General features: G+C 37.5%; 1 protein-coding gene and 2 non-coding genes across 3 annotated transcripts in view; 1 reads left to right on the top strand and 2 right to left on the bottom strand.

The window, feature by feature from the left end:
• The window catches only part of st6gal1 (ST6 beta-galactosamide alpha-2,6-sialyltranferase 1), a 42,884-nt gene extending 28,628 nt beyond the window's left edge, over positions 1-14,256 (bottom strand). Inside the window, exons 1-2 of the mRNA XM_028030541.1 lie at positions 13,968-14,256; positions 10,590-10,675 (exon numbers count right to left, since the gene is read on the bottom strand). Of these exons, the coding sequence (XP_027886342.1) occupies positions 10,590-10,601 (12 nt within the window). The 5' untranslated portion in view covers positions 10,602-10,675; positions 13,968-14,256. The remainder of the gene's footprint in view (positions 1-10,589; positions 10,676-13,967) is intronic.
• Positions 14,257-15,721: 1,465 nt separating this feature from the next.
• Positions 15,722-15,793, bottom strand: trnae-cuc (transfer RNA glutamic acid (anticodon CUC)). The gene has a single exon. It is a non-coding gene; the product is annotated as a tRNA-Glu (tRNA).
• A 554-nt stretch (positions 15,794-16,347) lies between these two features.
• Positions 16,348-16,419, top strand: trnaw-cca (transfer RNA tryptophan (anticodon CCA)). Its single transcript has one exon. It is a non-coding gene; the product is annotated as a tRNA-Trp (tRNA).
• The last annotated feature ends 292 nt before the right edge of the window (positions 16,420-16,711 follow it).

Here is a 16,711-nt window from a genome sequence, read left to right as displayed (position 1 = left end):
TATCAGCCTGTAGCTTCTCAAATTGAGGTCATCAAGCCAAATTTCAGATCTACCATAACTGACTGATACCTGTTGGCCTCAGGTTTGCAACCAGCTTGTGACTGAGAAACCAGTAACCTCCTCCCAGATGATGACATGAACTTGTTAGTTCCTCTGTCCATTGTAGTAGCTGATATATTGTGAAAAATCCATTAGAAAAGATGCACTAATCAGCAGTGTTGTATAGTAACGAAGTAAAAATACTTCACTACTTTACTTAAGTATATTTTGGAGTACTTCATACTTTCCTCGAGTATGAAAATTTTTGATGACTTTCACTTTTACTTCACTATATTTCCGAACTTAATTGCGTACTTTTACTCCGATACATTTTCAATGTGTGGTTTAGTTACTGTAAAGGAAAATGATTATTTAAGTGCTAAAATACTTACAACATGTGTAAAGGTATAGCCAACACTTTTATTTGGAACAGTTTTCTGTTGAGCATGGGGGAGCTGACAATAGCAGACATTTAAACGGGCAGGCCTTTTCCTCCCCCGCTGAAGACAGAGTAATAAATTTACATTCCGATAGGGGGCAAGAGACTTCTTGGCGCCTCTCCCCGTGCCAGACAGAGATGAGCACGAAGTGGCCCTCTTACTGAGATAAAAACCAGACCTCTGAGCTGTATAGGGGAGTTTCCGGGGTTTCTCTGGGGCCGAAAACAGGTCTCTGATTGGTTGAACAACGGAACGCCTTCGTTGCATAGATTAAAATACGGAAACACCCCTTTTGTTTAAAACGAAGTGTAAAAAGAAAGAGAGAGTTTTTTTCCATCTTTTTTCTCTCCACGCTGGGCGCCTTTGTCTGTCTTTGTGTTCGTTTGTCTTCCCCTGGTGTGTCTTTATTTTATTTTTATGAGAAATGCATATCTCTGTATCTCTGCAGCTTTGTTGTTCATTGCTTTGTTGATGAATTAAACTCTGTGATCTGTGACGTCAACACGCCTTGTTAGTTTCGTTTTACAGCTGGCCGCTGCTCGCCGAGAAGAACCAGGCTGTGTTAAGGAAGAGACGAGCCAAACGTTTTGTTCAAAGTTTTAATACATTCTTCCTTAATATTACTCGTTACAAAAAAGCAAGAGAGAGAAACGCAAGTGTTTTGATCCCACCTACTGATTAGCAAGTAGCAAGTAGGCTACCGAACAAAGTCGGTAGCCTACTTGCCTGGGCTTGTTCGTCACCTCCAATAGGAAACACCTGTTTCGCTTCTCCCATTAAACACAAAGCAAGTCTCGCAATCAGCAGCAGCCACATGGAGGAGGAGACGGAGACCACAACGACTGCAACTACGTCGGACACGGCTCCAGGGGAACCACCAGCTGGTGATGAGAGCCCATGGCCTTATTTAAACACAATATACTCTTTCGTGGGTGTTAAAGATTCGTCGTACCGCATGCAGTTTATGTTATTCCTGCCCGAAGATGTGGAAATTCTATCTTACAAAAACTCCCCGTCCAACTTGAAGAAACACATCGAGGTAACGTCTTATGAAATGGCTATAATCCTCCTGTTTCAGTAACTATAGCTTGGTCACTAGGCACTACTGTATTGTGAAACGTTGACCATAAATGAACTTTGTTTGGCATTGTTTCAGTTCCACACGTGATGTATTTAGCTTAGGCTTAATGTTGACTGTAGCAGGCTACCTAGACTCCTCTGTTCAAGGGGGGACAGAAGCCATAGCGATAGCAATTTAGACTAAATTTAACGAATATAGGAAAGGCATGCAAGTTCAAAACCAGGTTTACAGATGCCAATAAGCTGCATTTCCCTCCTAATTCTTTTTTTCTTTTGCATAATGACCAGTTGTGTGCACCACCTACTGACTGTAGCATTGACTGATTCACTGATTTGTGAAGTAGAGTAATCGTAACAGCTCTTTTTCTTCATGTTGGCCGCATTTTCTGTACTATTTATTTTTCTCATTTTCAGCACTGACCTTACTTGAAGGGAAAACTTAAGGCTTACAAAAACTTTGTATTTTCTGTCCTGGAGGGTTTACTAAGAAGCTGGTTCAGTTGTAAAGCAGGTTAAGTTAACCTTGTGCTATAGGTAAAGCACCTAATTTTCTTAACTAAATGATGCCTGCAGGTATATCTATTAGCAGGTTTAATTTTGCCTGCACTTGGTTGGCTACATTATTTTAAGTGTATTTGACAAGTTTACCAAAATATAAAAAATGTCATTCAAACTGCATTTGCTTTGTTTTACTTTTTACTTGTACTTTTCATTACATTACTTGAGTACATCCATTTTTACAGTAATTTCCATACTTAAGTACAAGACGTTTCAGATACTTTAAGACTTTAACTCAAGTAACATTTCAGTCAGTGACTTGGACTTTTACCAAAGTCATATTTTGGAGAGGTACTTATACTTTTACTTGACTCTGAGATTTCAGTACTTTATACAACACTGCTAATCAGTCATGTTTACATAGAAACAACACACCACGAGGCTTTGCTTGTGAGACTTGCGGTCACGTGGGTTAGTTATGGGCAGAGCTTGGTAAGGTCCATTTGTTATGGTCTGGCTCTGGAACCATAACAAATCAAAGGGAAGCAACGCATGGGATAACTTAAAATGGGATTTATTTAACAAAAAATCATAACTGGTTGGAGAAGAGAGGGATAAGAGGGAGAGGGTAGCAGAGAGACAGAAAATAATAGGGCTCGTGAGTGAGAAAACACGGTGCATCTTAAGCTGGATGTGATGTCATTCTGGAGACACTGGCCAGCTGCCTTCACTTCCAATCAGCACCAATTAGAAACTCTAGAATAGGGATGTTAAAGACCCAGAGGAAAGGCCTTGGGCCGCAACAAAGCAAGGACAGTGCAAGTTTATGCATGGTTTGAAATCAACTGACAATCTGATAAACTCTATGCGAAGAAGATGTGTTGCACTGCATGAGGCAAATGGTGGTCACACCAGCTACTGACTGGTTCTGAGTCCCCAGACCCCCAATAAAGCAAAAAAAAAAAGAAAATGCACATTTCAGAGTGGCCTTTTATTGTGGGCAGTATAAGGTACACCTGTGCACTAATCATAATGTCAGATCCGCATCTTGATGTGGCACACCTGCAAGGTGGGATGGATTATCTCAGCAAAGCAGAAGTGCTCACTATTAAACATTTAGACAGATTTGTGGACAACATTGAAAGAAATGGTAATATTGTTTATCTGGAATGAATTTTAGATCTTTGAGTCCATCTCATGAAAAATGGGAGCAAAAACAAAAGTGTTGCATTTATATTTTTGTTGAGTGTAAAAGTTTGTTTAGAACATGGACAATTTTTGAGTGGAATAGACTGGAACCAACTGTATCTTTGTTTTGGCTTCTAGAAGAACCTTTAATTTTTGAGGCACATTTGGCTGTTCAGGATGGAGTTGGATTGTCAAGATGACTGCGTCAGAGAAAAGTTCTAAAATTAAGACATATTGCGGAGACGGCTGGACCAGGACTTCAAAACACAGAGGGGCCAGCTTCTTTGCTTGGGTTAAAATCGATTGAGTCATGAGGACTATTTTAGACTTGTGGCTTGGAAAATTGACTTTGGATGAAAAGCAGATGCTGGTGGACTTTTTTAATGGAGAAGAACTCTCTGATTCTACAGATCCGTTTCCAGAAATGGGACTGAATATTGATTTCTCAGAATTGACGGGTCTTCTTTTGAGCACTCAAAAAATATTACATTTTTGTATGTTGAATGGAAAATGTCTGCGACAGACTGGCGACCTGTCCAGGGTGTACCCCGCCTCTCGCCCGGAACGTAGCTGGAGATGGGCACCAGCAACCCTCCCGACCCCATTAGGGACAAGGGTGAACAGAAAATGGATGGATGGATGGATGGATGGAAAATGTTTGTATAAATTGGTTGTCCAAGGGTTGAATAAGAATTAAGTGGAAGAACTGATACTGTTTGGAGAGACAGGTTTAAAGTCGGAGAAAATCAGAAACCTATGTGGAGGGTGTTTTATAAACCCCCCTTGAGCAAGAGAGCAGGCAATCTTCAGTGGAGAATTTTGCACGGTGCTGTGAGTGTTAATAGTTTTGTGTCTAAATTTAGAAAAGATACAAATGAATTATGTCCTTTTTGTGAAGAAATAGAAACTACTTTTCACATGTTTCTTGAATGTAAATGACTTTCACCTTTGTTTTTTTTTTGTTGGAAGAGGTTTTTAAAAAATGTGGTGTTTATTGGTCTGAAGTAGTTTTTATATTTTTGCAGGTTATACAAAAAAAAATCAAATAGATGGAATTTGTTAAATTTCCTCATTGGACAGGCACAATTTTCCATTTATATTTATAGAAAAATATAAATTAAATGGAGTCTTGAGGGAAAAAGTCGACAGGATGTTTATTCCGATGGTAAAAAATAGAGTAAAAGCAGAATTTATGTTTTTTTCAATGATGAATAACTTAACTGAATTTTTATCTTTGTGGTGTTTTAATAATGTTGTGTGCGCTGTGGTTAATAGAAAGTTAGTTTTCAATTCAATGTTATCGTGAATGTCAAAGAAAACAATGTTAAAGTGTATTTTTATTGAAAAATAAATGTGTTGTTAAAATCAAATCTTTGTTTCTTTCTTTCCTTTCTTTCTGTTTTACCCCCTTCGGTGCAGAGCGTATCGATGGAGAAAAGCAGACTGACGTACCCCTTTTAAAACGGAAAGAAATTCCAGTATTCTGATGATTAAAATTCAAAAGTGTTGTGGTGCTACTGTTTCATACCGGATCACTTTCAGCACCAATGTTAACTATATAAAATGAATGCTCTCTACGGCGGGATTTCTTTATTTAAATTGCTTCATTTTTCTAAGGGATATACAATGAGGGTAACGTGATTTTAGTCATTACATGTTTATAAGAGCGATATTCTGTTGTCCTTCCATGGAAGTGTGCAGCATCCAGAAGATCTATAAGCTGCTGCTTTGACATGACTGCTGCACTGCCAAAACATAGGTACAAAAACCCTCAATAAAACATAAAATATTTTAAAATCAGACACCAGACAAGTGAATCACCAGCTGATTTCGGTGCTACACGATGCTACACCGTCTTCAGCCCTTTTGTAAAAATTTCCGCCAGCGCCCCCTGCCGTCCTCTGAACACCCCCGGGGAACGGTACCACCCCCGTTGAGAAACGCTAAGTCATCTCACCTGAAAACACCCTAATATCCCATGAGAGGTACTGAGGAAAATGAGGATAGAAACAAATATATAAAATCCTTCACAATTAATCAAACATTTATGAAAATTTGTTTATTGTGTTGCTGTGGATTAGTTTGGATACAGATTTCAGATCATCAGGCATCAGCTAGGACATATGAAATCAAATGGATTCTTCTACAAAAACTATGCAAAACATGGTAAAAATTACAAAACCAAGAATCCACCACATCCCCCCCAAACCCCACCTTTATTTGGAAACATTGTCTGTAACTAAGCTTTAGTGGTGTAGCAGCTTGTACAACGTAACAGTGATTTTCCATGATCCATGTTGGTGTCTTCAGATTACCATTTGAGACTGGAAAACACAAAACCAAATTTTGGGAAAATGTAAACCAGGTTGAATCTTACTAGAGTGTCAATGCCAGGATGCATGGAACTTGTGTAACCGGGTTCTGCTTCACTTCACTGTACTAGGCCAGCCCAAGTAACCCCTCGACTCTGCGTTGTGTAGATTTTTTAATGAAGACAAGGAGTTTCTGGGTGATCAGGCAGTTTATTTCCTGAATGAGAACATATCGGGGTTTGAATCAGTGCAATGGCTCAGCTTCACTCAGCACACTCTCGTGCAGCTTTCACAGACTGGCCGTTATTACAGTAAAACATTCATATTTTCAATGTACAATGACGAATACAATAATAAATTATGTACCTGAATGAAAACACATCGGGGTTCAAATCAGTGCAACGGCTCAGCTTCACTCAGGACACTACAACAGAGATGTTAGCTTTTAACGTAGCACATGAAGTGTTTTACAATATTAAAGCTAAAAGTACAAAAAATTGGTGACAGGCACACATGTAGTAAATAGTCATTACATACTATTTGTCTAAGTTAGTAAAAATTATGTTTTATTATGTTGCTAACACTTTTATACTGTGTGCTGAAGAATGCAACTGACCTCTCGTGCAGCTTTCACAGACTGGCACTGAGTACAGGAGCCAGCAACATATAACCAACCACACAGAGAGGGGGGGCGCTATTTCCCCATTGCACTGATACATATAAAGCAAGTGGGATTCTACAACTTAAACCTAAACACTGTTACATTTGGGCTCCCGGCAAATCGGTATTGACTCACTAACACAAAACCTTTTAATTTATCACAGATCCATTGAGCTCACTCTGAATAGCGCTTTTGTCAACAATAGTGAGGAATGTTTGAAGTTCTACAGTCTACCAAACCTTACTACTACTTGCTTGTATCTTTTTTTTCTTTCACGTCTAAGGAGATGAGGTGAAAGAAAAGCCCTCTGGTGTTTATGTCTTGTGCTTGTGGCAAGCAGTGACGTTCTTCTATTGTCCAATCAATGGACTGTGTTGTATGATGCCAGTAGCTCCTCCCTAACTATACCATTCCATTGCATAGAACTGAACGGGGTCAAGGAATGGTGCGGTCGGTTGCATGGGCTGAGTTCAAAATGTAAACAGACAAAATAGGGCAGTGAACTGCAGTCAGCCCTACCATACAACTCAGGAAAGAAAAGAATTATGAAGTTTTGCTCTGAGCCCAACAGCTATGACAGAAAGGCACTCCACAGTGTTGGACAATGCAGGGTTTCCCCCAGAAAACTTGCTAAGCCCAGTGGTTGGAGCACCATGTTTTTGTATTAAACAATGTTAAGTTGACAGGAAATGTAAAATACTACTGAGTAATTATGTCACTGGAAGACATAACCAACAATATTTACACCCACAATTATAGTTTTAAAAGAACAAATAAAAAAAACCCCACAAAATAAATATCAATTATTTGAATTTCTGCTAAATCCAAATCGTCATCAGTCAGTGGATCTAAAAACATGATGTAATGCTGATCACATTTAGAACCGGCCCAAGCCATAAATTAACTAAGAGAATATCAATGCTGTTTAATTTGATTTAATGGTTTCAGCACAGCTTAATTAAAAGATTATAAATTGTTTAACATTTAAATTTAAGATTTTAAGGATCTGGTAAGTTTACTTTGTAAAAGTTCAATGAACATTCTTCATAGTTAGATTGTTTTGTTACCATAGCTACAATCTGATGCTCTCAGTTTAATCTTTGAGTTTTAGCTGTTCATTAATGCATCTTGGTAAACTAAAATTATATTTGACTGGTTGGTCAATTATACTAGATCCCCTCTCCCAAGGTAAAATGCTATTGTTGTTGTGCTGATGTTTGTTTTATTCTTGAAATAATAGCAATTTACTCACTGAGACCCAAAACAGGCTCTTTATTAATCCTTTTGGGATTTTCTCTCAGGGAAATTGTAAGTAATACATTCTTTATTTGGTTATAATACATCTAAACTAGGAAATTAAATTGTAATTTAAGTAACTTCCTAAGTAGCACTGAAGAGAGGAAACTGACTTTATTTTGTCACAGCTTTCAGTCTACTTTTCATATTGGACTCACTATAGGTGTAAATCACCATCAAACACAGCTGTTGTGAAACAAAAGACTGCGTGTAAGATTTGGAACAATGTCAGAGACAGATGGTGATTTTAACTGGTATCTGTCAACAGATCTCACTTCAAGTCCCTGACTTCACTAACATTTGTATTTTTCTCTCTGCAGAGGACATTCACATTAATCTCCCAGAGGTTATTCTGGATTTTGAGTCTTTGCAGTGACTGAAAGAATTATCTGTTTTTATTCTGAGGGAAAATGCAGAACGTCCCCTCAAAGGACATCACTAAAGCACACATTTATGTAGGGCTGCAACTAATGATTACTTTATCAACCAATTAATTTATTGATTATTCTGACAATTGATGAATTGGATATTTAAAATAGCACATTCTCATTTAACCAAATAAGTAGTAAATCTGAAGCTAAAACTATGCCACTTGAGGAGTTTTGGCTCAACTATATTTACAGACAAAGGTGTCTTTATCTTAAATGCAAAACTTAATTACTGCTCCGAGTCAAGGGTTTTTCCACAAATTGTATTCTTTTGAGTCTGTATACTCCAATTAGCAATTAATCAACTACTTGAGGATTATTTCAATAATCGATTGATCATGACTGATTATGATTAATATTATTAATATGATTAATCATTTCAGCCTTACATTTATGTAGCCTTTTTTAACACGTCTGAAACATAAGGCCTAAAAAAATCCTGCAGATGTCTGTGTATGATCGTATGAAGTACAGTAAAAGCTATGAATTGCAACAGTCTGAGTGTTTGTTACAGCAGCGTGCAATTTAATCGTGACAAGCAGACTGACACAGCGTCAGACTGTTGTGTCTGGAGGTATCAACGAAGCATCAAATCACACAGAACCTGATTGGTCGCCAGCAACATGACATGTCTACCTAATCCTGATGATGAACTCAATCCAGCTGCAGGGGAGAAACTTAAAAGCAATGATTCAAACCACATTAATATAAGATGTGCAACTGGAGTTCAGCAGAATACAGGAAGATGATTTAAATGAGCCTGGTTAATAATATGTGAACATTTCCAACACAGTTTTTCATGAAGTTAAATATTTCAACTGTTACTTGAAATGCTAGTTAAATGCTGTGTTTAACTATTATCTACACAAAATTGCTCTGCAAATTTAACCTTATTCTGCTGGATGTGCTGATTACTCCAACAGTAAACTATAATATTCAGAAAGTGTGATTTTTGCTTCAGCAAATAAAGTAGTAAGACACATATTCATGTCTATAGGTTAGCTACAAACAATGATATGTTTCAATTGTCTTTTTTCATATAACTAAGAGTTTTTTGGCCAATTTTTAAAAGCCTGATTAATTTGTTAAAAATCAATTCTGAGTTTTAACAATACCAATTATTTTGTCTGAAAAGTCACTAAATATCACATTCAGAATACAGCTGCAGCCATAATAAAATCGTGAAAAGAATAGAATATAAAAATAATAAGAAGACAACCATGACATAAATTATAAAGATATACATACAAGTAAAAACATAATAATTCAAATATGTGACTTATGGAGAAAATTTTAAAACATATGAGTGCTGCCAAACAGTAAGGGAGAAGCTGTACAACTCAACTGCCACAGATAGAAATTGCTTTCTGTGGTACATTTTAGTAGAATCAGTCTTCCACTAAATCAATATGATATTTATTTGTTAAGCTAGCAACAGTGGGGTGACTGTTAACCATATATGTGCAGATATGACCTGGTAGGTGGGTCTGTCAGTCTTCCCTCACAACAGAGCAGAAGGAGACTGCGGCTGACTTTCAGACCTTTGCAGAAGTAGATTAGATTGGTGGATAAGATCGCGTTCTCAAAGTCAAGGAAACTGAGGCTGATTTATCAGTGTAACCCCACTTAAAATGTTGATTGTGACTTACAGCAAGAAAAAGTTAGAAATCAGTTTCTTAGAAAATGACAATGTTGCTTAAGACCAATAAAATGTATGAAATGGCTGGATCATTGCAGAATTGTTGGCTCTAGTATTGCTCATGTTCCTATTAACAATACTCCATAGAGTCTTTATTAGATTTAAGTCAGACCTATTTGCTGGTCATTCAGTCACATTGACACTATTGTCACGACAGTATGGCCAGGTACCAAGTCCCGCTGGAAAATATCACTTTAATTTCCATAAACTTATCAACAGGCGGAAGCATCAAGTGTTTGGATGCTGCCTTGTTCCCGAGCTGATAAAACCCAGAGGAATGAGATGCAAAAATTATCAATGTGTGAGGAAAGTTCCCAATAGAGTTCTACTAAAATAGATTCTGTGTCTCTCCACTCTTCCTCCAGACTCTGGAACTTAGATTTCCAAAAGAAATTTAAACTTTACTTTACTCAGGAACAAAAGCCTGAAACCTTTTCCCTTAGAGAGAAACATAAAAAGCCTTGTTGATCCAGACCTAGACATGATAATAAAGTAAACAAACAAAATAAAGGGTCTATTCTTTAGCACCTCTTGACTTCTGTAATATACTGTACACAAAATGAAATAATTCCTCTATGTTCTGCACTCCTGCGACAGACTGGCGACCTGTCCAGGGTGTACCCCGCCTCTCGCCCGGAACGTAGCTGGAGATGGGCACCAGCAACCCTCCCGACCCCATTAGGGACAAGGGTGGACAGAAAATGGATGGATGGATGGATGTTCTGCACTCTTCCATTTAAACTTGAATGATTCATACAACCACAAGTATGCAGAACAAAAAAACAAGCGTGGCATCTGTAGCATCTGCTATTGCAGTGAATCAGCCAGATCTTCATCCACATTGAGCCAGCTAAGCTTTCACACAATCCATGAATGAAAACTGAAAACCGTCTTCATCTTAAACGCTAGTGTGATTATTTTAAATGTTCAAAGCGGCAAACCTTTTACCTTGTAGCCCATGGTGTGTTTGAGCAAACGCTGTATTGTTGTTGCTTAGAAACACACTGCAGCCTTCAGGTCTCGCCTCATCTTCTCTGCAGATGGAGAAAAGCACAAAACATCAGTTTTGTTATACGAATGTTTTGGGGGAGTTTTGTAAATAACAAGGCTATTTATGCAGAGAAAATGGGATTGGTGAATCTCTATCTCAAAACCTCCAAAAGGTAAATTAAAGTTTTACTTAAGATTGCAGGATATTTAAAGAAAATCTTGTGATGATGATATCAGGTGCAATAAATCCCTATTTACGTTTTTCTTCTCTTCCATGTGTCTGTCACTCTGTGACCTTTATCATTTTGGGCAAAGACATTTGTGTCCAGTGTGAGCATTTGCTGTTGTGAGACTCTGTCCGGCTAAATAGTACACTAGCACATAAAATACATATTAGCCAACAATATTAGCCAACAATTACTGCACAACAAAACAGTCATCTGAGATACAAATGTTGCACACTCTGGTATTGTGATGGTGATAAATTTGTAGTCTATTTTACAGCTTTTAAAGATGACCTATTACGCTCAATTGAACATGTTAGGATGGGTCTGTGGTTTGTACAAAACATGCACATTACATTTTTTTTTTCACAAAATCGTTCTCATATAATGTAATTTTAGTCTGCTCAGTTTTGCCTATTTTGATCTCCTTTCAGAAAGACCTGTTTTAGGGCTCTTGTCACTTTAAATCCAAATAAGCTGCTGTTGGACACCCTCACCCCCACTCAACGTTTACACTTGCACATGAAATGGCTGCAAACAGATGTGCAATTACACAACCATACATCTTCAAAAAGCAGCATTAGAACCTCATGCACAACCAACAAAAATGCAGCAAATAGTTTCTGGATGGCAAGTCAACAATAAAATTCTCGTCTTTTCATGCAGCCATTGTATAGCAGATGTAGTGGTTAAACCAGCCCAAATGTGCTGGAGCTCCGAGTTGCTAGGTGATGAACTGAAGTTTGCTGGGGTTGCTAGGTGAGGGGCATTGCCTATTGATTTGTGACGTTACATTCGGGCGGCTTTTGAAACTACTCATTATCCAGACACCAAAAAATATAAATTTATTGGGAAAAACAGACTGCATGTTTTTTTGAGAGGGGTTTTTGTAAGAACTTGAAGATATCTAAACATAACGCTCCTTCCCACCTCACCCCCTTTTGTTATCCATTCAACTGTGGAGCTGAGCACTCCCAAAGCTATGCCTTGATAACATCTTTATCGGACTTCTGCCAGGAGGCTGAGCAAAGTGGTTTCATGGCCCTGTGATGTCACCGCCTTCACTCATGTATTTGTTTTGTCTGAATGTTGCCATGTGCCCTAATGTGTCTTTTCCTCTTTTTATTTCATTCCCCTTTTAATATTTAAAATCTGTGGAGTATTCACTTTTAACCCAGAATAGGAATTTGATTAGTCACTCTAGCTTATTTATTTATTTTTTTAGAAAATGTAGAGTACTCACTATTTAGACCTATATTATACTTCTTAGAATAATTTTTAGATTATTATGCAGAGACTCCTATTACTGCAACCCAGAAAAATAATTAGAACAAAGAACATAATTAGAACTTATACCCCAAAAAACATCTTCCAGAACAGAAACATTTAGTTTTTATTATTACTTAGAGTACTCCTTACTTTTACAAATTAAGAGCATACCTAGAAAGTCCAGAGAATACTTACTTATACTTTTATCTAGCAACTCACAAGTCCAGAGGATACTTACTTACACTTATTTAGCAACCCAGAACAAGGATTAGAACAAACTTAGAACCCAGAAAAACTACCTTAGCAACTACTTGTTAGACTCTTATTCCTCCAACCCAAAAAAGGAATTAGACCAGAGGATACTTACTTATACCTGTCTACCAATCCTGAATAGGAGAATCTAGTTAATATACTTTGGATCAACATTATTAGACTACTTTTTAGACTACTGTTCTTCCAACCCAGAAATGGAATTACACCAGAGGATACTTAGCAACCCTGAACAGGTACACCTAGTTTAGATCAACGTTATATTATTTTTCTTCTTTTGCTCTTTCCTTTGGTTTGTTATTTGTTGTTTGTATTTCCTTTTAATTCATGTAAAGCAAGTTGTATTGCCATGTTGCTGAAAATGTGATATATAAATAAAATTACCTTTACTTTTAAACATCCAGCCAGAACTGCAATGGAAGGATTTAGATGAAAGACTATTCATTTTTAGAAAGTCCAGGACTTAGTTTAAATCTAAGTCTAATTGAGAGTCTGTAGCTAAACTTGAAAGTTTATAAAGTAGAGTTTATCGTATGGTTCATCATTTATTGTGAAAAATGTCTTACTATGATGAGAATTTTGCTTTATTGTTGTCTAGATGAATTTTGAGACAACAACATTTACTGATGTTAAATACAAAATAAAACTGACAGCATTTTCAGAAATGTTATATTTATTCTTTTCTCTGCTATTTTTTTCCGCAAGAGTGTCAATAAATTTCAGTAAATCCCAAATCATATTTAAATGTTACTGTGTGCAGTTTACTGATATGAATCTCACTTCTTAAGTGGCGTCCTGAAGAAGCCTGAATGAAAAATATTCAGGTCTGTGGTTGAAACAAAAGGAGAAAAGGTTCAAAACAACAATAATAAATACTTATGCAAAATACTGTAGGAGACATACAGTAAATTCCTGACACCCAGAACTCGTCTATGATGTAATAAAGATTACTCTAAAATATTTCAGTTTAATATGTGAATGATTGCTGACGTATCTACAAGAATGCATGTGAAGTCTTAATGCCCATTTTCTCCAGTGAAAACTGGGCATCAATGTATAATTATAAGTTGTCAACAATACTGATGATGCAGCTAATGCATAAAAAAGGAAGGTTCACCAACATTCAGATTAAATTAGAAAAGTGAGCAAATCAGATAACTGCTCACTGTTCAGTTTATGTTTCACAAACCTGGAGGTAAAGGAAAAGACAGATTATTATTGGGATTCATAATCCCATAATAATAATACGGAGTAGGTCCTTTCCTTTCATCTATTTTTTTCTATGCAAAATACGACATACTTCAAGGTTGAAGAGTTCTTGCGCGCAATTTCATCCACAAGGATGTGAATTAAATTGCGGATGAGGACACACACAGTAAAGGATTTACTGAGGTAGAAGGATGGATAAGAAATTATATATTTCTAGACAGTAACAGTAAGACGGTAATAATTAGGACCATTTTTCCATACAGTAAAATAAGCTTTAGATATTAAATCTAATGCACAGGGAGACAAACAAATAATGAGTACTAAATCTATCATTCTATTAGAGGTTGTGTTATTTTTCGCTGACCCGGGTTAAGAGATGCTCGTCCGTTATGTCGCGCGGTCTCTTTGATTTATTGACGCCACGGGACAGAGCAGGTCGTTGTTGTTGTCGCCGCCGCCATGTTCTCGCTGAGTGTCCCGACCTGCCGCCCCGCTGTCCTGGTGTGCTATCCGAGTTCTCCCTCGGAGTCCGGTGTTGGCATTTGGAGGAACGAGGCCGAGGGAACTTCGGGTCCTTATCCTCCAAGCTTTCTGTATTACCGCACTGCCTGCTGCTACTGCAGGACACAGTGGCAAGCAGGAGCAAGGAGTAAATGTGTTTCCCAGAGGATTTTCAGAATAAAATTATTTTTGCGGAATTACTCTCAGTCGTCACCCCTAAAGAGTCAGGCTAATGAAAATAATTTTAATAAAAAATGAAAATCTAAACTATTCATTAATTTTAAGGATGAACAGAAAAACAGTTACCATTCAACATCTTTGTGTAACAGCAGGGACAGTTATCACAGAGCGCCTGCTCCATCTGCCTCCATCGTTGTGTCTTTGGGCAAGAAACTTCACTCACCTCTCTTGCTGGTGGTGGCCAGAGGGCCAAGTGCTGCCGGTGCATGGCATTGATTCCGTCAGACCACCCCAAGGCAGCTGTGCCTCGCTGTCCAGTATCTTTCCAGTAGCTTGCCATGAACAGCGTATAAATGTTTGCATGAATGGGTGAATATCTGAATGTACTGTGAAGCCTTCCTTCACTGTGCATGTTTTCTTATTTTATTGTAAATAAGCTCCTTTAAATCTTTATTTCTGTGTCCTGCACTGATTCTGTATGTGGATCAGGAAGATCCATGACAACATGACAGAAGTCCCCAGTAGACTTCCAATAAGTGGTGACATCCAGATTAAAGGATTTTTAAGATTGAGTCCAGCAACTCTATAAATCAAACTCAGCTAACTTAATCTTTTCCTTGGCAGTGGAGTGATGCAGATGTTTGCAGCAGGAAGCACCTGGTTTTGAACATCTGCTGGAGTCTTTGTGAAGTTTGTCTCTCCCACTATCCACATCTACATTTTCTTTGAAATACTAAGGATTCTGATTCTGAACACCACACTGTGAGGGGAAATGCGTTTAATTAAGGATAAATTCAAGTCATGTATCGGCTATGTTTTTGTAGCTTAGCTTAGTTTCAGGCAATTAAATTTAAGATAAGATAAGATTTATTGTCATTGTCATCAACAGATTACAACGAGATTGAGATTTGCTCGACTCGAGTTAAGTTACAAAATATTTATGCTTCTGCACATGAATGGAAAAACTGGACTGAAATTAGAGGTGACAGTCTTGCAAATTTATACCATAAATACATTTTTACCAATATACTTTATTTTATTTTATTTTGAAGGCATCCAGCTTTACGTCCGGCTTATTCTAAATCCCTAGGCTTGTCAGTCTTCCATTGCTGTAAATCAAGACAAGCAATCTGCAGAACAGGGGTGAGGATGGAGAAACATCGGCATGTCTGTTATCGGTACTTGAATAAATTCCCTCAAAACTTTTAATATTTTGGGATTCGTAAAACGAGATTTACATAGCAGATTCTGATGTAGCTGTGGACCATTCATCAGCAGTTACATAGCTTTTGTTTGACGGTCAGTGAAATTAAGCATATAATGCGGTTATACAAAAAAGTAATTGATGCAAATATACAGATATGGAGTTCGAAACGTTATATCTGTAGATTACATTCTAGTCAACATTTTTCAGGTCAATCGAGTTGTGAAAAGAAATTCCCTGACCGGGAATCGAACCCGGGCCGCGGCGGTGAGAGCGCCGAATCCTAACCACTAGACCACCAGGGACTTCACGACGTTCACCGTCTGGATGTATAGATGTGAAGGGTGTCTGTCGCCTTTCCTGTTATCTGAGAATACGTTCTTTTGGATGTATAGATCTGAAGGGTTTCTGTCGATTGATCTGCTATCTGAGGCCGTCTGTTCTGCTGAGTAAGGATGTTTTTCTGAGATCCGAGGATGTCCTAAAATGTACACTGTAGGACGGTTACGTGTTAAGCTAACCATTCATTGGCTGTGCATGTATTCACGACAGAAAGTACCTGGTATTTTTTCCGTTTAAGATAAAGTAACGCTAGTAGACATTTGTTGTCACTTGTCTGTAAACCTTTATTCAATAATAGTCAGACAGAATTCAGCTTTTTTTTTTAAAATAACTAGTTTCTTTGACTTGCCAATGCCGATAGTTTTAAGCTGCCAAAAACCAGCGCACGGTGAAGTCGAATGTTATCTTCCAGCATTTCAAATAGACACAGAGCAATGTTTACAACCAAAATAACATCTCAGAGAATCACAAGATCTCCTTTTCTTCATATATAGATTTACGAAGACCATTTGGACAGGACCTCGTGGCGCAACGGTAGCGCGTCTGACTCCAGATCAGAAGGTTGCGTGTTCAAATCACGTCGGGGTCATTGTTTTTTTTTTTTTTTTTTTTTTTGTCCCTTTAATATTTTGAAAAACACTAAGAAATTAATAATACAATGATAAATATTACATTAGTATACTTTATGATAAATGTTGGAAAACCAAGCACAACAGATTAGGAATAAGACACCTTATAACTTTCTTAGCAATTCCATTAAATTAAAAAATACCTTATCTCCAAGGGAAATTAAATGTTGCCGTTACTTATATCATTCAAGTATGTTAAAGATTTGATGATAATGTTCTGAGCAGGTAGGAGCTCTAGTAAATGCAATGAAT

This window comes from Xiphophorus couchianus, chromosome 11, assembly GCF_001444195.1.
Source record: "Xiphophorus couchianus chromosome 11, X_couchianus-1.0, whole genome shotgun sequence".
NCBI classification, from domain to species: Eukaryota; Metazoa; Chordata; class Actinopteri; order Cyprinodontiformes; family Poeciliidae; genus Xiphophorus; species Xiphophorus couchianus.
This window is presented reverse-complemented; position numbering and strand designations above follow the sequence as displayed.